This window comes from Apium graveolens, chromosome 10, assembly GCF_009905375.1.
Source record: "Apium graveolens cultivar Ventura chromosome 10, ASM990537v1, whole genome shotgun sequence".
Classification (NCBI taxonomy): Eukaryota; Viridiplantae; Streptophyta; class Magnoliopsida; order Apiales; family Apiaceae; genus Apium; species Apium graveolens.
In genome coordinates, this window is record NC_133656.1 from 232,476,819 (window position 1) to 232,499,689 (window position 22,871).

General features: G+C 36.3%; 1 protein-coding gene across 1 annotated transcript; it reads right to left on the bottom strand.

The window, feature by feature from the left end:
- Nucleotides 1-18,675: 18,675 nt before the first annotated feature.
- LOC141692005 (uncharacterized) lies at nt 18,676-19,951 on the bottom strand. The gene is made up of 2 exons (XM_074496752.1): nt 19,862-19,951; nt 18,676-19,203 (listed from the first exon to the last, which is right to left on the bottom strand). Exons 1-2 carry the CDS (start codon nt 19,949-19,951, stop codon nt 18,676-18,678), a joined length of 618 nt encoding a protein of 205 aa, XP_074352853.1.
- Between the last annotated feature and the right edge of the window lie 2,920 nt (nt 19,952-22,871).

The following is a 22,871-nucleotide window of genomic DNA, read 5'->3' on the forward strand; positions in this document are numbered from 1 at the left end:
TTGAGAGAAAATATAAGTCATGTTGACTACCAGAAGATATGCAAATAGGAAGGCCAATTGTAAATATTTCATGCCTTGTAATTTTGTATAAATGAAGTGGTATCAACGGATGTCTTAAAGACCTTCAACGGATGAGAAACAAAGCTTCAACGGATGTCTCTAAAGCTTCAACGGATAGAGCTTCAACTGCTAACACATCAACGGATAAAGCCATCAACGGATGAAGGCTTCAACGGATGTTCTGTTAAATAGCAGTTGATAAGTGGTAGTTGTAACAGCAGACAGAGGCACATGGGTTGACAGAGATAACTGAAAAGTGGAAGCCTAATTTCAGGAACATCAGAAAAAGCAGCCGTTCTACTCTAGTACAAAGAGGCAATAGTCAACAAAGTACTTGAGTGATATGGAGAAGAAACAAGTGGAGAACTTATTTTATTATTGTATTTTTATATTTGTCTTCACTTGTACACTTGGTGATATAAAAACCAAGTAACAACTAGTAATTAGATAAGAATTTTCCAGTGCTGTTTAGAAAAATCTTGAGAGAAAAATTATCTAGTTTGTAATAGGATGCAGCTGTGATCAACATCTTGAATCACAGATTTTCTGAAATACCATCTCTGGTGGAACAACAATCCACCAGAAAAGTTTTTAAGGTCTGTTGTGTTCTTTACATTAGTGCTTGAATATATATCTGTCTGTATTAGCTTAAAGCAATTCACACACTTGTTTATCTTGAACACAAAGCCTTAAAACTGCTCAAAACTTGAAAAAGTTTTGAGATTTACATTCAACCCCCTTCTGTAAATCTCATTGTTAGTCCACTAGGAATAACAGTGTTTGAAACTAGTTTTATTGGAATGTTTTGAATGTCATAATATGTGAATTTGGATCGCATAAAATTATCGAAGTTATGTTACGTATATGACGGAATACACAAAAAATCATAATAGTAAAAGAAGAACAAAGTATGCTTGGATGCACCGAATATAAATAAATTTTTTACCATTAAAATAAGGAACAGACTAGCATTTTCATGAAAAAGTTCATAGGCATAAACTAAAAACAAAAGACAACATAACTTAACTAAAACAACTTACTACATCAAGGAGATTTCAATACAACTGAAAAATAAATTGCACTAAATATGGATTATCTCGAGTATTGATTCACTCAACGACATCACTTCTGGCTTAGGCGGCTCATTAGAATATATGTCAATGTTGAGGCCTCGCTGCAACTTGTTACTAATTTCTTCATCATATGAAGGTATGTCTTCATCCCCCTCTAGTAATGCATTTAAATCCAAGTTTCTCGTTTTTATAATAGTAATGGAGCAGTACTTCTGAAGTAAGGGTAAGTACGTGTATAGTATGTGTGTGTGTATATATATATCCAGAGAAGCCATACTATGAGTCCTGTAAATTAAGTTTGCAAACGCCTCGATTTCTCTGTTAGTATATTTATGAGGGGTCTTGTGGGTTAATTGAGCCAAATATTGGAAGTACAAATTGAAAGGAATATGTCCTAAGTCCAATCATGAATTAGGATTTAGGAATAACTTCATGTGTAATCTGTTTTGATTTCATTGATATTAATAAAAGACTTGTTTTATTTTTATTACGGGCTCAATCTATTTAAGTGTTTAAATAAGATATACCATAGTTTAGAGTAAAACTTTTTATAGATTATGATGAGATCATAATAGTGAGACCTAAAAGATGATAACTCTAAACTTAAATAGTTTATGGTCGTAGGATTACTAACTGGTAATTAATAATCCGCAGAGATCCGTACATACTATGCTTGCTTCATTATGAAGGATGTCTGTTCTCATAGACATTTGTGTGGTGACACTATAGCTAGTATGTAGGTGCTTATTATGGAATAAGTTCACTGAACATGACTCGCATAGCTGAAAAACTGATGGAGTTCACTCACGTGTCAGCAGTTGTTCACATAGTGATAGTTGTACAAGTATCCTTAGACTTGAGGTCATCATAGTCATCTTGTGTACACTGAACTATGCTTGGTTTAGTTCTTAGTCTCCAGGGACAATTATTAGGGCTCTTCTGGGTATAGGAATTTGTACACGAAGATAGTGTATGATCAATAAAGGATCTACCCCTTCTAGTGAAGGAAGCGAATGTTCAAGGCTGATCCACTTATGCTAGTTCAGGAATCTCTGGCCAGAGTGAATGAAATTAGAAAGGAGTTTCTAATTTGCATAGAACTACGCATAGTAAATGGTAAGCAAGTGATTGAATTAGACAGGCTTGACACGAGATCCATGTCTTGTATTTAATCGGGACATTGTAGGGTAGAAGGAGTTTATTGTACGGTAACTATTCACTGAATAGGTTCTTGGTATTCTAAGCAGTGAATTCATATTATCCGGATAGTCGCGATATGCTGAGAAGTATCCCTCACGATGTAGAATAAATGTGATTAATTAATTAATCATATTTAATAAATTAGAGAATTTATATAAATAATGATAAAATAGTTTTATTATTATTTATTTCTACTACCGGCTTAATATTGAACCTACAGGGTCACACCATAAAAAGAGAATGATTTATTGGTGGAGGAATTAATTAATAATGGCTAATACTTATTTATTTGTGAAATAAATAATTAATTGACAAATTTAATAATTGATTAAATGAGATTTAATTGATTATAAATTAATTAAGAAAAGTTCTTAATATTATTAATTAAGGATTTAATTTTTGGAAATTAAATCAAGAGAGAGAATTATTTCTAAAGTGTTTAGAAAAAGGATTAATAATTAAAAGGTGTTTTAATTATTAATGAGAATAATAAATGGGATAATAATAATATTATTTATGGGAAAATTTCAGCTGAAAATTTTGCCTATAAATACACTATTATAGACCCTATTTTTATTCGAACCTAAGAACCCCAAAAACCCAAAAAGTTTGGAAAACCCAATTCTCTCCACCTCCTTCCTCCTCCTTAACATCGTTTTCTTGGTGGATACCGGTGGAGTGCTTCACACTTGAGGAGCAACTGCTAAGGATCTCTGATCGTTGTCTCCGAATTATTTTAAAAGGTTAGATTCGATCCCTCGAATTTTTATTCTTGATCTGTATGCTTTTATTTGGATTTTATATGTGTAAAAGTGTTTTTCCATGCCCCACTGCGATTAAAAATCCAACAATGGTATCAGAGCATAGGTTGTATGCATATAGATCTGTGGTAAAAATTTCAGAATTTTATGTGCTTGTATGAATTAATTATGATTTTTACAAGTTATATCATGGATTAATTTTGTCTGATGAGAAATCGTTTCTCAGAATAATTTTGAATGTTGATCTGGGTTCTACAAGAGTTGTAGATCGTCTGGGTATTTTTCTTATATTTTTATGATGTATAGATTTTTTATTATGAATTTTTGAAGTTCTTGTAATTAAAATTCGTAATTAAATAAGTAAATATATATATATAGTATATATATATGTTTGTATGTCTGTATACTGCTGTTGTCTGTGTTGTTCTGCACGGAGAAAAGAAAAGGAGACAAGGTACAGAGGTCTGACAGGTACGGCGGCACGCTAATCGAGAAACGGCGGCTGCTGCAGAAAAAAAAAAGGGTGTCACGCATTCCGGGAATGCGTTACACACCTGTGGCGCATTCACGGAATGCGTTACACCTTTTAATGGCTTAAAAGGGTTGTAACGCATCACCGGAATGCGTTACAGGGCTTGTAACGCGTTCCTGTAATGTGTTACAGCCCGACTGTTTACATTAAAATTGATTTTCTGGGAGTTTCGTAACTCCGTTTTAGGCGTGCAATATACCGTTGGATTCGTTTTTCCGAGACGGATCTAATGGAGTGATCAATTTTAGTTTATATAAAAGTTTTGAATTGTTTATATTTCCATGAAGTGTTTTAAAGCTATTTTTGACTGTTTTAATTGCTTTTAAATGCTTCATGTGATACATAGAGATGTATAATGATTAGACTAATGTGCTAGATGATATAACATGCCTACTTTGATGTTTATTCATGTTTATATATGTGATATATGCTTAGTTTATCATGCGATGATAGATTTAGGTGAACTTAAATGAACATAAGGCGTTTGTTAGACAACCCAGTATAGTGAAATTGTTTCATAACCTTAATAATAATATTATGAATACAATCATGAGATTCTTGTGTTTATGAAACATGTAATTGAATATGAATTTTCGATATGAGAGAAAGGATGATTCTGTCAACAACAGATTTCTATCTGTAAGAAAGAGTTATTAAGTGACGCCTCTTGACAATGCTCCACCCGATCTGGGAATCATCTGATTATTGATTTGAAATATTTAATTTAAAAGGAAGAATTTCTTTATAATATGATTATGATTGTAACGTAATATAATCCCTCTAAAATTAAATAATATCAAGTAGTAATTGGCCAATGATACAACGGGCTTGTGTCGGTCATAGCCTTCCAACATGATAGAAAGTAGTTCTTATTTTTGAATCATTGTCGGTTCGTGCTACAGCCGAGGGCTTTGATTTCGAAATAAGAAATACTTGTCTATTACATAGAGATGTGTACATTGAATAAGAATGTAAAGGTCGGTACGTTCTACAGCCGTGGGCCTTTGGGGACTGATTCAACTGTACGGAATGTTGGGTTAGACTTGACTTAGAATATTGAGTTTGTCGTGCCACGGCCGAGACTCAATTATTCAAGAGGCTAAAGTTTGATTAGGGAATAACATAAGATGTAATTGACAAGAGTTGTCTGCCTATTGAATATCTATACTATATTGTAGCATTTGATTCAATTCATTTTATACTATTTAAAGAAATATATATATATTATTCAATAATTTGAAATAATTAACCAGTTCAACTCATATTTATAAAATTATACCGAATTAAAAAATATTTAATTTTAGAAGAAGAATAATATACAATGTTATCAAATTATTATATGAAGAAATATTAGAGTCGTAATATGAAGAAATAACGATATAATTACAATTTTTCCTTCGAATTCTTGAAAAAAAATCATGAATATCAGTAATAAGTCTTCACAATATATAATTCATTTTTATGTTACAACCATGATTTATACTCAGTTGCGTAAAAAATAGATATGGATTATTTATCATTGATAATGTAAATACTATATATAAATTATCGCAATTTATTTATTACATAATTTTAATTTTTAAATAACTATAAATGCATGTATCTAAGTAATTAATTGCCTCACTAGATGTTAATAATGAATATACATATACGTAAATCAAATATTTAGCATAAAAATAATTAAAATCATCGTAATTTACTAAGATATGTAACATACGATAATTTACATGTTGACACACACACATACAACTTAATATTACTTTGTTAACCGCAATGTAAATAAAAACTAACATTTTTCCTTACATAAATACGTTGAATTTCAAAAACTAATATTTTTTCACTAAAATCAACTTTTATATTAACGGTAGTGTAAATTTTACATTATTGTATATTATAATTGCAAGTCATTCTGACTTCAGTTATGCATTTTTTATCTTTTTAAATTGAGTAAGTTAATTGAAGTTAGTAATGAACTCAGTAATAATATAGACGAGTAAATATAGTTTATTTAAATAAAATTCAAAAAATTTTGTCAACTCTATATTCAATATACATGTTATTTTTTAGTTTTTTCTTTGTAAACATAGTAACGAAATTCCACAAATTAAGTTTAATCGTTTGTTTTAAATGTACTGCACTGTTTACACCTTTTTTAATGATATAAAAAATTTCTTTGAAATTTTTAAATTAAAATATATTGTCATGATTACATATGAAATTCACATAAAAAAATTGAAGTATGTATCATCTTTTACAAAAAAAAAGGTTTTGTCAAATATATCACACTTATAATATAAAATATTTTAAAAATCACGAGTTATTATTTCAAAAATAAAAACATTTAAATTATACGAATGGAACCGTGTTTTGCAGGGCTATCATGCTAGTTAGCATTATAGTGCAAAATATTAGAAATATATATTTGGAATGTTACTAATCATTCATAGGTAAAACTGTAAATCAATTCCAATAAATAAGATCATACATACAATGTTACTAATCCAATAAGTTATAATACATAATCATAATATAATTTTTTATTGCTCACTCACCTTCAGTTTGTGATCTATCTTCATCATAATATTGGCTAAAATATTGGCAAAATATGAATAAAAATATTAGGAATATAATATAATAAAAAATAATTATTATGTCTGTAATTGAATTGCAATTCTTTCATGTGGCCTTATAGCATCCTAGTGTCTTCGTTATTTATCCACTGCCTTAAAAACATGCAAATATGTATGAGTGTTTCTCACTTATTTTAAAAAACTTTCACATATAGATGATAAATAGATATCAAATAACATATAGTAAAATTCTGTGCATGTTTGGGAGCTTCAAATTTTTGCTTAAACGGACTTAAAACTCAATTGAAATTTCATCTTACTATTTGGAAATCTAAAATAAACCATCATATAAGTGGAAAATTGTTGAAAATGTAAAAGTTGGGAGGAGGGTTCATTCCCATTTTAATTTTACTATTCATGTCAATTTTGTATGTTTACCTTATTGTAACATTCATTTATATTATTATTGTATATTTTAAAAAATTCCTTTTATTTTTATATTTATGTTTTACAATTATTATAATTTAGTTTTTTAACTTCAAATTTTAAAGTTCTAATTTTTTAATTTCAAATTTTTTGAATAAGTTTTAATTTTATTTTATCATGTTGTAATCGTATAATTTTGTTTTAACCTGGGATCATTATATTGACTAAACTAAATCAATCTAATTATATCTAGTTTTTTAACCTGGATTAATAGTATAATTTATTTTCGTCGAGATGAATAGTGCATATTAAATAGTTTTATCCTAATATCATTATCCTTATTTTTTAAATTTTCTCCTTTTTATTTTATATTCATGAATCAAAATTATTAATTCAAAATTTGTAATTTACATTTTAATTTTGTTTCAAAAAAAATTATAACTTATAAGTTATGATTTGCCAAACACATTAACAACTTATAAGTTACTTAAACGTAAAATTATCTATACACCTAAATAACTTATAAGTTATGATGTTCATATACGGTACTTTTCAACTTTAAGTTATAAGTTAAATTTCTTAAGAAACTCCAAACGGGACCTATATTCAATCTCCAACCATATATTAAGATTAAAGTATACTTAATACCGACTTGATATAAAAAAATGAAATAAAACTGATTTACCTTTGGATTGAAACCAAGATTGATACTTGATGTAATTGAAGAAGAAATAAAATTGACAAATGAGAAAAAGATAATTGAAACTGAAATTGATTACGCTATAACGATTTCAATGTTCCCGTATATGTTCATAACTAGCATAATAACCCGTGCGAGGCACGGGTCATTTTCTAAAATTTTTTATACACCATAATATTATAATGTTTTTAGTGCAATTCCAACAATGTCCTTATATAGGCTCTTGAGTCAAATTTTGAAGAAATAAAAATAAAATTTCTCTCCGACAAACTTCATGTCCCCCTCTATAACATTAAAAGTTTCGAATGTTTCCTCACTTTTAGGAGTGAATATCCTATCAACTATTACTATATTATATTCTTCTTACCCATTATTTTATATTTAATAGAGTACGTTTAAAACGAAACGATTAAACCTAATATGTAGAATGGCGTTAGTATGTTTACAAATAAAAAGTTAAAAATTAACATACATGTTTAATATAGAGTTGACCAAAATCTTAAATTTTATTTAAATAAACTATATGTACTGCTCTATATTATTACTGAGTTCATTACTAACTTACAATTGACATACTCAATTTAAAAAGATAAAAAATGCATAATTGAAGTAAGAATGCCTTGCAATCATAATATACAATAATGTAAAATTTACATTATTGTTAATATTAATGTTGATTTTAATGAAAAATATTAGTTTCAATGTATGTATGTATCATGCATGTATGAGAAAATGTTAGTTTTTTATTTACACTACTGTTAAGAAAGTAAGATTAAGTTATATGTATGTGTGTGTTAGCATATAAATTATTGTATGTTATATCTCTTAGTAAATTATGATGGTTTCAATTATTTATATGCTAAATATCTGATTCATGTACATGTATAATTATTATTAACATCTAGTGAAATAATTGATTACTTAACTAACATGCATTTATAATTATTCAAAAATTAAAATTATGTAATAAATAAATTGCTATTATTTATATATGGTATTCACATTATCATTGACAAACAATCCATATCTATTTTTTACGCAATCGGGAATCAATCATGGTTGTAACATAAAAATGAATTATATATTTTTAAGACTTATTATTCATATTCATAATTTTTTTCAAGAATTCGAAAGAAAAATTGTAATTATATCGTTATTTAAACCGTTTTAAAGTTTCTTTCATTACAACTCTAATATTTCTTCATATAATAATTTGATAACATTTTATACTATTCTCCTAAAATTAAAAAAATTCAGTTCGATAAAGTTTTATAAAATATCAGTTGAACTGGTTAATTCCTTCAAAATATTGAACAATATATGTTTTTTTACTTAAATAATATAAAATGCATTGAATCAAATTGTACAATATAGTATAGATATAACTTTTATTTGAATAATTCAAAATATTAAAATAATTCAAAATATTTGTACAATATTACCTTGATCAATGAATATTGCTGATCTAGAAGAATTCATTTTTAAAAGCTAGTTTTTTAAAGTGAAAAATGAAAAATAAATCGATTTAGTATATCATTGTAGTTTTAACAAATCTCCTGAGATCTCATTTCAAATTTCAAATATTCTTAAAATCGGGACAAATCCCAAAAATAATAATACGTCACTAGTGAAGTTAGTAATTTTAATATAAATAATCAATTGACTTGATCTTATAAAGATATCAAACACATTAATTTATATTAACACAAGATATTAAAAAATTTCACATTATTGGTAAGATATTCTCGCCGAGCTTGTAATTTAAATTTACTAAACGTAGAATGTGACGATGTTTTTCGGCCGGGTCATGTAGTCAAATTTCGAGTATTTTTTGAACAATGGACCAAGTTCTAAAATGCATTGACTCATTATAATTCGAGCTTATCTAAATATGTAAAATCAATATAAATTATTTATATATAAGCGATTCTATTTTCAATATTTTTTTAAAAAATTATATATGTACATTTTAATTACTTTTTATAAAAAAAAATATGTTAAAAATATATAAGATATATTTTCAAACTAAAAAATGATTAATAAATAAGATAATAATCTATTTATGTACTATGCCTAATTTTATATCTAGAATTCAATTCCTTAAAATTAACTGTACAAATATTCAACTAACTATCTTTTTTTGCGTAATTCAAGTAAGTATATTTAAAGTTCAATAAAATATTAATTTAACACACTTACATATTATGTGTATGATAAAAAGTACATGTGAGAATATGGTGTAGTGGTAAGATGTTGTATAGTTGAGTGAAATAACCCGAGTTGGATTCCCATGAAATAAATTTTTTATATAAATATTAAAAATAGAGATAATTTAATTTTTTTAATGAGACTTTTTAATCTCATGAAATTATACTCTTGTTGAGCTATTATATATAGAATAGATTACATGTAACTGTACCGAATCTTGAAATTTGAAAAAAAATTAAAAACCTTAACAAGAATATTGTAGGTTTAAACATTAATTAAGCAAAAGGCAGTATTTAAGAGAAAATACTGAATGCCTAATGTATCGCACTAATCAAGGATTAGGCTTTGAATGCTGCCTACATGGCTTTTTCTAAACATTTTCCATCCTAAGTGATTTTACATTCATGTCCCTTGTTGCAATTTTTTTTAAAGAACTAAATTAGGAAGGGCATAACCGGTAGATCAATGCAAAAAGTATTCAGAAAATAAAACATACATAGAAGATCAGTTTGTTCATGAAAAAACAAACTCCCAACAAGTCTAATTCAATCAACAATTATGCAATATTTCATGGTTAATCGGGAAAAAAGCGTAATCAATACAAGAATCAACGAGAAATAATATACCACAACACGTTAATTTGTGTAAATAAGGTTGTAGATGATATTAAACTTTAAGCAAACAATTATTATTTTTATTCGAACAAATGCCAAAAGTTTTTAAAAATAATATGTTAGTAGCCTAAATTCCACTTAAATAAAATAATGATAATATGATATTCTTTTAAATAAAATATTAAATTAATTTGTAAATTATATCATATACATTATATCCCTTATATATAATAAGCATAAGTGACTTCTTATCCAACATTTTTGGGGTGATGACTCCTAATATCACAATTTACGAAGAAATGACCTAAAGTCTCACAAGCGCGCGAGTATGACCCTTTTTATCACTCAGAAACGCAAAAGAAATAATAATTGTGTTTTGAAGTTAGCACCAAAATGCAAGTTTTTGTTACATTTAGTAGTGAGACCCGACTTGAATCCAAACAAAAAACACAAGGTTTTCTAGCATTTTAGAAGAAAACGCAATCTTCTTATGCGTTGCTTTAACCTAACAACGCAACAAGTAATTGTGTTTTTTTAACTCTTTTGATAGGTCCAATAAGAAATACACGGGCTTTTGACATTCTGTATTTGCGTTTCTGTGTAAGTGATAAAGGCCATTTTCCCCGATTATGATTAAGGGCCTTTTTCATATTTGTTACCAGTACCGTCGAAATAATTTTAATCGTTGATCTGGTATAATAAAAAATAAACGATTAAGATTATATGTTCTAATAATAAGTATATTCTTAATATAATTATAAATAGAAAATAATTATATTGTTCTAATACTATTCAAACATAAATATACAATGTTTAATAGATTTAACAAATCAAAAATATAAAAGGATTGCTTTATTTTACTACTATTCAAATATCAAAATACGATACAATAATAAAACAATACACAAAATAGAACGAATTCTCAAAATACACTACTTTCCAGTTTTGACTGCCCAAAATGTTGGCGATACGTTCCGCCCAAAATATTCGCTAAAAAAATCCGCTAAATACACATTTTAGACATGCATATTCAATTTTTTTTTAAAAAATAAGGAATACGCATTCTTTACATGCGTATTCCTTTTAAAACAATAAAGGAATACACATTATGTGAATGAGTAATCACTAAAATATAAAAGTTAATACACATTGGTGAAATGCATATTTTTTGTTAATTTTTTAAAAAAGTGAATACACATATCCCAAAATGCGTATTTCGTGGGTATTTTGGACGAACACTCCCGTCAATTAATATTTTGGGCATTTATCTCCCAAATGGTGAGTATTTTAGTTTTCACCCGATGGAATATGATTAGAGTTAATTATTAAATAGGTCACCTACTACAATCAAATGTATCAAGTGAGTAACTCATTACAAAACCGTCTCAAATGAGTCACTCATTTAAAAAATTGTATAAAAAAATATCACTTTATCCTTAGTCGATATTCTTAAAAGTATTATATATTGAGTTTCGTAAATTTTTTATGAATGATATTACATTCAAATGAAGGTTCCGAGTTCTACTATTATAGATAATATTGTTAGATTTTTAAATTTTTGATTGTTTTATTTGATTTAATAAAAATAATTAGTAGATAAATTTTTAAAAATCTAAAAATATTATCTAAAATACTAGAACTCGGAATCTTTCATTTGGATGTAATATCATTCATAAAAGATGTGCGAAACTCAATATATATTACTTTTAAGAATTTTGACTAATGATAGAGTCACTAATTATCAAGTGAGTCACTCAATATATATATTTGGGCGCAGTAAGTGACTTATTTGATAATTAACCTATTAGATATTTTACCATATAGTTGTAATAATTCAATTTAACATATGTATATTTCTCAATATTTATATATTTGTTACAATAATATTATAATAAATTATGAAAAATAAGAATAATGTTGTAACAATATCATGAGCAATATTATATATAATTAAAATTTGATTTTTAAAAAATGAAAAACTAAATTTAAAAAAACAGTGCATAACTTTTAACTTTAGTGGGTATTTTGATCGCCACGACTAATATAGACATTTTAAAAATGTTAAAGCTATGCGAGAATCAAGGGCCTGATACACATCACTTGATAACTCGGTTTCTTCCCAGGTCTTCTCCTTTCTCACACGCGCTGGGACCCAACTTCCGTAGCGGCTGGAGTGCGGTTAACCTACTAAGTAGAGGTTTCTGCAAAACAGAACCGGAGGGGGGTTGTATCCCGCGGCAACTCTGGCGTGAGAATAAGAAATGGGCTTTCTTGAAAAAGAAGAAGAAGAAGAAAAGGGAAGAAGGAGCTATTCAAAATAAATGTGAGAGTGTGTGTATAGGAATGTAACAGTCAAATGTTTTTTCAACCCCTAAAACCCTCTTTTTGGGGCCTTTTATAGGTCCCAAGATTTAGGGTTTTTGGGGTTTGTACCTCTTCATCCTGGCCTTTGATCATTCTTGGTTGGTGATAGGTTGGACGGTTCAGATGGGCTATGTGGTCAAGTGTCATTTCTCCATCAGAGTTGTCTTGGGATGATTACCCGTGAACGGCTGGGGTGCAATTGTTCCATTTTGGGTAACATGAGACAGTTGACTCTTTTGTCATGTGCCACGTGGCACCGGGGACCACCCCGGCTTGGATCTGGGGTGTTATCTCTTTTGGGCCTCTGTTCTTTTATCTGGGCCTGATTACTTCTGGCCTATCATTTGCCTCCCACTCCCTTATGCGGGTTTTCCTGGATGGGGGAGTAGTTGTCTTGGAAAAAATTTCACTTCTTTGATTTGTCCCCTGACCCCGGGATGTCGTTGGTTACAAGTTCCCGGGTGGTGTTTGGGTAGGCCCTTTGGTTCTTGGCCCTTTGGAAAATTTTTGTCATTTTTCCTTTGATTTGGGGCCCCTAACCCCGGGGTGTTGTTAGGTACAAGTCCCCAGGGTTGTATTTGGGTAGGCCTTTGGGTTCTTGACACTTGGAAAAATTTTGTCATTTTTTCTTTGATTTGTGGCCCCTAACCACGGGGTGTTGTTGGGTACAAGTCCCCGGGATTGTGTTTTGGGTAGGCCTTTTGGTTCTTGGCACTTGGAATTTTTTTGTCATTTTTCCTTTTGATTTGGGGCCCCTAACCCCGGGGTGTTGTTGGGTACAAGTCCCCGGGGTTGTGTTTGGGTAGGCCTTTTAGTTCCTGGCACTTGGAAATTTTTTATCATTTTTCCTTTGATTTGTGGCCCCTAACCCCGGGGTGTTGTTAGGTATAAGTCCCCGGGGTTCCGTTTGGGTGGGCCTGGGTGCAGATGTGACAGGTGGGTAGTGCTTTAGCGCTTTTCCCGGAGTGTCGGGTGGCGGTTGAGCTTCTTGTACGAATATATGTGTAAGTATATGTATATGCACGAAATGTTGCAGTTTTCCCCTCTCTTTCTCCTCAAAAGCCGCGCCTGTTAAATAATTACAACAATGTAATCATTAACTGTAGCGGTTAGTTTCTGGACGCCCAGGATTGTGCCACGTGTCATCGATCAAAGGACCGGATTGCGAGGCAGTTGAGTGGGTTAACTCTCCCTCTGTGCCTATAAATACTCCGCCTTTCTCATTTCTTTTCTCTTTACGCGACTACAAACACAAAAACTTTCTGCCATTTTACTCCAAGTCGAATTTGGGAGCTCTTTTGTTTTTTGAAGCCGGATTATTCTCCTGCTTTCTTGTAAGTTTTCGAACTTGCCTTCGTTCTACTCTTTGTTTTTTCGTGATTGTTTAGCGAATACTTGTAGTCTGAGCTTTTAGAATGCATGCGTGCCCAATTATCTAAATTAGTTTATTTTCATTGTGTCGAGTTTTGGTGAGTCAAACAGATTGTTTGTTGTTTAGATTTATAGCTTTTGTCTGCGAAGAAACAATTGATGTTTATAATGAATTTGGGCTTGTGTTTTGGTATGCACATATGTGTGAATATGGGTTTTAATCTATGCAAAACTGGGTTTGTTCTTTGCTTTTATGACTGTTCATAACATGTGTTATAGGCGTATATATGTATGTATATGTTGTATGATGTAATTTGGTGTTTTGATTTTAAGGTTAACTGTTTCTGAGTAGCTTTTGTGTTTCTTACTTTCATTTTTCTTCCCGAAATGGCATAGACTCCGGGGTTATATGGTTAGGAGGGGTAGAAGGAAACAATTAGCTAACCTTAAACGTAGACCTGACCGTCCCCACTTTGGATTTCCCGAACATTCTTCGAGTGACTCTTCACCGGAACCAGAAAATATGCCTCCCCGTCGCCAAGCCATAGTTGAGGAGTTGCCTACCTTCCTGTTAAACCCCGGGCAGACTTTGGGTAGGAGAGACGGGTCCTGGATAGACATAGACCATTATTTTGTTCAGACCCGTGAGAATAGTCCTCCCCACGATTATTATTTCAGGGACCTTACTACTGCTTATAGGCCCGGGGGTATAGAACCTTATCATGGGGCCCGTATGGATCAACTTTTCTATAATGCCCCCGGGACTAGGAATGTTCCAGCTCCCCGTCATCCCGACCTCTCTGAGTATACCTTTAAGCAGATAGATGACCTGGTGAAAGCCGTTTTTCACTTCGGGGATGATATGGAGTGGAGGTGGCCCGAGCCTCACGAGAGGGTTTATCACCGCCCTGTTGGCGGTTGGGTAGGAATTCCTTTAGAACATCTGCGTAGCATGAGGCCCAACCTTCATCAGTTTACCAAGTCTCTGTGCCGCGATGTGTACAAGATACCCTTCACCCAGCTGGCTCCGAATTCTGTTAAGTGGGTTTCCTGGTTCCTGGCCTGCTGCCATGTAAAGAAGTATCTTCCTACGTTTAAGCTTTTTCACTACCTCTTTAAGATCAAAAAGTCCACCTTGCCTCCCCTTTTTGAGTTTACCTTTAATATAGATGGTTGTGGGCTCCCTTCTGATGCCAAAAAGGCTCCCGTCTTTATGTTGAACTCGCTCCGGGGCTGGCACCAGGAGTTCATCTTCGTCCGGGGCTGGGACCTGGAGTTTATGCCTTTGTACAAATCTGCTTTGAAAAATAACAGGTTCCCATCCGAGAGGCTCGGTGGAGATGCCCTGGTAAAGATGTATGACTTTGTGGTTGCTCTTGGTGCCCAGTGGACCCGGGATACCTTTTTAGATAATCAAACTTTGTTTAATATTGGCTATAAGTGTTTTACATTAGTAGTTTTTCCCTTGTATTTTTCTTGATGTATATCTTTGCCCTGTTCCTTTTTATAACTGTTGTTCCTTGTGCAGGCCTTCCCTTCCTTAATCCCATCCATTACGCTATGTCGCAACAATTCAAAGATTTGCCCGGGTGGCGCTGTTCACTTGGACTCGGGGAAGAAAGCAGCTGGTGCAGGTAGTGGTTCTCAGACCCGGGATGTTGGTTCCTCGGGAAATAGTGTAAGGCAAAGTGCTCCGGAGGTTACTGCACCTGCCGTCCCGGTGCCTGTGGAGGTTGAGGTAGTTGAGCTGGAAGAGGTGGAGGTTGGATCGTTGAACCCTCGTAAGAGGAAGGCTGCAGTGGAGGATGCTGGTGGTTCCGGAACTCCCCAGCGTAGGAGGGTTTCTGGGTCGGGTCCTTCTGAGGAGGAGAGCCAGAAGTTGGTGGAGGAGGATGCGCTGAAGAATCTCTTAGCCCGAATGACTTTGGATGATCGCCGGAATGAGATGTTTGACAATTATGCCACCCCTGCTGACTTCGACTGCTATGCCACAGATGATCTGGATACCTTCCTTGATCATCTTGTCCGGGATGTTTCGAAGGTAAGACTGTTCCCTTATCATTTTCTTTCCTGCCCTTGTGTTAGTACTTAGTCATTTTATTTCCAGGCCAATGCTCGGATCAGTGGTTGTTCCACCATTCTCCACAACTTCCGCATAAGGGAGGCCAAGAATAAGGTTGCGCTGAAAGAGCTGACTAAGGAGAAGGAAAGCTTCACCAAGTATCGGGAGGTGAAGGAAAAAGAGTCTCGAGAATATAAGAAAGCTGTTGCTGAGGCAGTGAAGTCTCGAGAGGCTGCGGCGCAGTTGGTTGGATCCCTCCGGGCGGAGGTGGAGAACTTGAAAAGGGAGCTTGCTGCTAGCCCCCGGGCAGAGGAGGTGCTGGAGTCCTTCCGGGGTACCCCTGGTTACTACGAGGAGCTTAACAACAAGACCTTTGAGAAGGTCAACATCTGCTGGGACATTGTTTCTGCTTATCTGGCTAAGAATCCGGGTGGTGACATGGACGGATTCATAGAGTTGTACCTTACCGAAGAGCTCCGTCGTGAAGAAGCCTGAGCTACTGAGGCGGGTACTTCCGGGACGCAGCAACCTCCGCCTCCCGAAAAGGGCCGCGAGAAGACTCCTCCTCCTCCAGAGAACTGAGGAATGAAGACCATGGCTTTGTGCCTTGTAATTTTATTTTTCGTAACTTGCAGTTGTTTCAGACTTGGCCCTTGTGGCTTTTAGACTTCGTTTATCTGGTTTCCGTATGACTTTGATTTGGATTTGCCCTGGGCTTGGTTTGCGTCGGGAATGTATGTAAATATATTTTCCTTTCGTATTTGGTTTTGCTTTCTTTTATCGAAAATTTTCTAAGTACACGCGGTTCGCGTTGCGGTCCCCGGGATATGGGTCAAAATTTTACCTGGATAAAAAATTCCTAAATACACATGGTTGTGTAGTGCTTCCCGGGAAGGGGTTTAGTTTAAAATTTTAACTGAATAAAATTTTCTAAGTACACATGGGTTGTGTAATGGTCCCCGGGAAGGGGTTTAGTTTAAAATTTTAACTGAATAAAATTTTCTAAGTACACATGGGCTGTGTAATGGTCCCCGGGAAGGGGTTTAGTTTAAAATTTTAACTGAATAAAATTTTCTAAGTACACATGGCTTGTGTAATGGTTCCCGGGAAGGGGTTTAGTTTAAAATTTTAACTGAATAAAATTTTCTAAGTACACATGGGTTGTGTAATGGTCCCCGGGAAGGGGTTTAGTTTAAAATTTTAACTGAATAAAATTTTCTAAGTACACATCGGTTGTGTAATGGTCCCCGAGAAGGGGTTTAGTTTAAAATTTTAACTGAATAAAATTTTCCAAGTACACATGGGTTGTGTAATGGTCCCCGGGAAGGGGTTTAGTTTGAAATTTTAACTGAATAAAATTTTCTAAGTATACATGGGTTGTGTAATGTTCTCCGGGAAGGGGTTTAGTTTAAAATTTTAACTGAATAAAATTTTCTAAGTATACATGGGTTGTGTAATGGTCCCCGGGAAGGGGTTTAGTTTAAAATTTTAACTGAATAAAATTTTCTAAGTAATATAACGACAGTGATCGAATGATAGTAGAATAATCTTGAGCTATGGGGTGCTCAATGTGGAGTTCTTGTATAATTCATATTAAAGCAAATATACATTCCGGGGAAACGTTGAAAATTACATTCAGCTTTTATAGCCTAAAAGTAGAGGAGATCCCGGAATGTGCGCTCTACCTTTATTGGTAGAATTTCCTTAGGCGGGCTCCGTGCCAAGTGTTTGGGACTTCGGTTCCCCCGAGGTAGCATAACTTGTAAGTTCCTGGTCGGAGCACTTCTTTAACCCTATAGGGGCCTTCCCAGTTGGGTTGGAGTTTTCCCTGATTGGTCGGGTTCGAGGCCTCGGTGTGCCGGGGTACCAAGTCTCCTTCTTCATACTATCTGATTTTTGCCTTCTTCCCAAAGTAGAGTTTTGTCTTTTCTTTGTAGTCTTCCATCCTTTTTACCGCCTTGTCTCTTACCTCATCCAGGAGCTCCAGGTTGGTCTTAAGTCCCTCAATGTTTGAGATCTCGTCAAAGTTAATGATCCTGTGGGAAGGGGACCCGGTTTCGATTGGTATGCGGGCTTCGGTACCGTACGTAAGCTTGAAGGGGGTCTCATTCGTTCCCGTTATGGGGGTGGTTCTGTAGGACCACAAGACTTTTGGAAGCTCATCAGGCCAAGTTTTCTTGGGCTCCTCTAGCCTTTTTTCCAGGCCCCGAAGTATGGTTCTGTTAGTTACTTCGACATGTCCATTCCCCTAAGGGTGTGCAACCGATGCTCTTTTGTACTTGATTCCGAGCTCTTTCAGATATGCCTCGAATTCGGACCCGACGAACTGCGGGCCACTGTCGGAGACTAGAACTACATGGATCCCTAATCTCATGACGATTGAATCCATAAACTTGATGTAATCTTGTTCATTGATTGTTCTCATAGCCTTGGCTTCTGCCCACTTTGTCATGTACTCGATGGCTACCAGGACGTGGCGGAGGTCACCTCTTGCTCGGGGAAAGGGGCCCATGATGTTTATGCCCCAAACGGTAAACGGGATCGGAGATAATACCGATGCTGGCAGGCTGGGGCTTTGCCTGGGAATGTTGCTGAATTTCTGGCATTGGGGGCATTTCTTAACATAAGCGATGGAGTCGGAGTGGATTGTGGGCCAGTAATATCCTTGTCTGATGACTTTGTAAGCTAGAGCTTTGGCCGCCAGGTGGTCTCCGCATATGCCTTTATGGACTTCTCAGAGGCAATAATTGGCCTCATCTGGGTCCACGCATTTCAGGGTGGGTGCTGAGAAGGTTCTTCTGTATAACTGGCCATCTTTCAGGAAGAAACGAGCAACTTTGTGCTTTAAGTACCTGGCCTTGTTCTGGTCTTCCGGGAGCGTCCCATCTCTTAAGTAAGCTATGTAGGGAGTCATCCAATTGTCTGGGCTCCCGATACACAGGACTTCAGCTCGCTCTGGGCTGGGTACTTTGAGTTCTTCGAAGTATACTGAACTGGCGAGGTCCGAAGTATTCTGCACGAGCTTGGACAGCTCATCTACTTTGGAGTTCTCTTCTCTGTTGATCTGAAGTAGGGTGATGTTGGGAGTGACTTCCAAGATATTCCGTACCATTACCTGGTACTGTGCCAATGTTGGATCTTTCGCGATATATTCACCACTGGTTTGCTTGACCACGATATGAGAATCACTGTAGATGATCATCTTTGAAATACCAAGAGATTTTGCCAATTTGAGCCCGGAGATGAGTGCCTCATATTCAGCCTGATTATTTGTTGCCTTGAAAGCAAAAGTTATTGCCTATTGAATGGTAAAGCCCTCGGGGCTGATAAGGATGAGGCCCGCTCCGGAATCTTTCAGCCGTGGATGATCCATCAACATAGAGCTTCCAACATTCCGTTTCTAGGTTGGTTCCTTCTGGGACTATCTCTTAGGGGGAGGGTAGATGCCGCTCCGGGAAGGTGCATTCCATGACGAATTCGGCTAAGGCCTGGGCCTTTATAGCCGTGCGTGGGATGAACTTGATGTTAAATTGATTTAAGTCAATGGCCCAGTTAACCAACCTTCCGGAGGCATCTGGCTTCTGGATGATTTTCCTGAGCTGTTGGTCTGTGACCACTCTGATCTCTCGGCCTTGGAAGTATTGCCTCAGCTTCCTGCTGGAGTGTACAAGGGCCAAGGCGAATTTTTCCAAGTTTGGGTACCGAGTCTCGGCGTCCTTAAGGACTTGGTTGACATAGTAGATGGGGTTCTGCATTCCTCCTTCCTCCCGGACCAGCCGACGAGACAGCCTTGGGGCCAGCGGTGATGTAGAGAGATAAAGGCTCTCCGGGCTTGGCTTTGGAAAGCACTGGGGGGTTCATCAGGTGCCTCTTGATTTCTTCGAAAGCTGTGTGACATTCTGGGGGTCCAATCCACTAACTTCTTGTTCCGGGCGCTTTTTAGCAACTCGAAAAATGGGAGACATCTTTCTGCCAGCTTCGGGATAAACCTTCGCAGGGCCGCTAGGCATCCTGCCAACTTCTGGATGTCCTTCTGTGTGTGAGGTATCTCCATTTCTATTATGGCATTGATTTTCTCTAGGTTTTCTTCTATTCCTCTTTCGCTGACCAAGAATCCCCGAATGTACATTTTTTCGGATTCAGCTTCATGTTGCATCTCCTCAGGTTGTCAAAACACTCCTTGAGGTCTTTTATGTGATCTGGGATTGTGAGTGACTTGGAGATCATGTCGTCTACATAAGATTCCATGTTCCTCCCTAACTGGCTTTTGAAAATTGTGTTCATCATTTTCTGGTAGGTGGCTCCGGCGTTGATGAGCCCGAAAGGCATCATGATGAAGGCATAGACTGCCCTATGAGTGATGAAGGCTGTTTTGGCGATGTCTTCGGGATTCATGCGGACCTAGTTATAACTCGAAAAGGCATCCATAAAGCTGAGCATTTGCATCGATCAGCTGGTCAATGTTCGAAAGGGGATAGGAATCTTTGGGACATGCGACGTTGAGACTCGTGTAGTCGACACACATTATCCACTTTCCATTCGGTTTCTTGACTAGCACTACATTGGCGAGCCAGTCGGGGTACTTGATTTCGCAGATGATATCGGCCCTGAGGAGCTTCTCTATTTCTTCGTCTATTGCTTGCTGTCTTTCGGGGGTAAAGTTTCTCCTTTTCTGTTTGATCGGTCTTTTCCCCGGGTCTACGTCCAGACTGTGCATTGCCACGGACTGATCGATCCCGGGCATATCTTCTGGCGCCCATACGAATATATCTGTATATTCTCTTAACAGCGAGATGAGCTCTTCCTGGAAGGATGTTTCTAGGCCTTTTCCAATTTTCAGCTTCCGGGTGGGGTACCCGGGGTCCAACTCTATCTCCACCGTCTGGGCAGCCGGTTCTACCTTGATTTTCTCTCTTATTTCTACGAATTTTTCTATTCGGGCATCGGCGTTGGTTACGCCGTATCCCGAATCCTCTATCATGTTGACGTCCGACTTTAGCCTTTTGCTGAAATGTTCGCGATGCTTCTTGCGGCTTTGGCCTTTGGGTAAGGCCATTGCCTTCTTTCTGTTTTCTGGATCAGTTTCGGCCATGACCAGCGCCTGTCCGTAGCATTTTCCCGAAATGCCCCGGTCCCCCCTAAGTTCTCCGATGCCTCCCATAGTGGGAAACTTCAGCTTCAGGTGAATTGTAGATGGGATGGCCCGAAGCTTGGTGATGGTAGGTCTTCCCAGAATCATGTTATAAGAGGATGCAGCACTTATCACGTAGAACTTCATGATATGAGATACCTGCCGGGGTGCAGCACCAAAGACAATGGGGAGGTATATTACCCCGCGGAACAGGATCATATTGTTCCCGAATCCATAGAGAGGGTCTTCGAGGCATGGATCGATGCGGAGGTGTCCCAACTTCATCCTGTTAAGGGTATGCTCGAAAACAATGTTAGCTGAGGAACCATTATCAACCAAAATTATTTGTACCGCATTGTCGGCGATGTCGAGAGTCACGATCAGGGCTTGATTGTGCTCGGGATCCAGGCCTTCATAATCTGCATTGGAGAAATATATGCGCTCATCTTCAGCAGGCTGGATCATCAAGACATCATTGCCCTCATCTGGACTCCGGGGTGGGGAGGAGGTTCCCCCAAAAATCATGTTGACCACATGTTTCCCGCCACCAGAGGGCTTATCTCTGTCATCAAGTCTTCTTTGTAGGTACTGGTTCATGTTGCCCTTTTTGATCTGATCTTCGACGAACATTTTGAAAGAGAAGCAGTTCTCCGTGGTGTGACCATGATCTTCGTGGTACCCATAATACTTGTCTCGGACCCTGTTCCCAGGGGGTGCCAACAGCGGCTTCGGGGGGTAATAAAAGGGCTTTCCCTTGACTTACCTCAAGATGTCGGCCCGGGGCCGGTTGAGTATAGTCCATTCGGGCTCTGGTTTTGGTTCCCTCTTAGGCTTGGGCTTCCTTTCAATCTTCTGGGGTCTGGAGTAGTCATCACGGGGTGGGGTCCCCCTGGATTGCTGCACATAATTGGTTTGTCTGTCCGTCCTGTGTCTCTTTTATTTTCCGTAGGCGCGGCGGTGGTCGGAGACTCATCATCATCCCGGATCCTCCTGTTCATCTTCATTGAGGCGAGGAAGTCATTTTCTTTGATAAACTTGGATGCCATCGCATAGGCCGAAGCAAGGCTTCGGGGCTCCCTATGGATTAGGTCTTTCACGTAGCCTTCACATGAAATCGGGTGGAGATTACGCCGGAAAATATTCACGGCTTCCTTCTCTTCAAGGTTGGAGAGCTGGTTAACTGATTCTTGAAATCTTTTGATGAACTCTGGCAGAGTTTCTCTGCTTCTCTGTTGTATGGTTTCCAAGTGGCACATCTGGAGCTCGTTCATACGGTTCGCCCTGAACCTCTTGAGAAATATCTCCCGGAAGTCCTTCCAAGAGTCGATGCTCCGGGAGGAGATTCGACTGAACCATTTATGTGCCCCACCCTTTAGTGTTGAGGCGAAGAAATGACATTTGGTGAGGTCATTGTGGTCATATATGTTCGAGATCTGTTCAAAGTAGTTGAGATGTTCTTCAGGGTCGGCAAGCCCGTCAAAAGAGTCGAAGTTGAAGTGCTTGAGTGTTGGTTCCCTGGGGGTGGATTCCAGCTTTCTGGTGAAGGGTATGGCCGCTGCCCCGACTTCCACATCTCCTTCCACTTTTCTTTTAAGATCCCGGAGAACCCGGGCCATTTGCTTCTGCTTAGATTCCTTTTCCGGTTCAGAATCCGAAGAGACATGGATCCGGCGTGCCTTCTTCTTTAGTTTGGCTTCCTCCTATTGGACTCTCTTTTCAATGTTGGCTTTGGCCTTGGCCTCTTCCTCCTTTCGGATGCGGTCCCGGAGCGTGGCCCTCTTGATCTCGTCTCGGGCGTC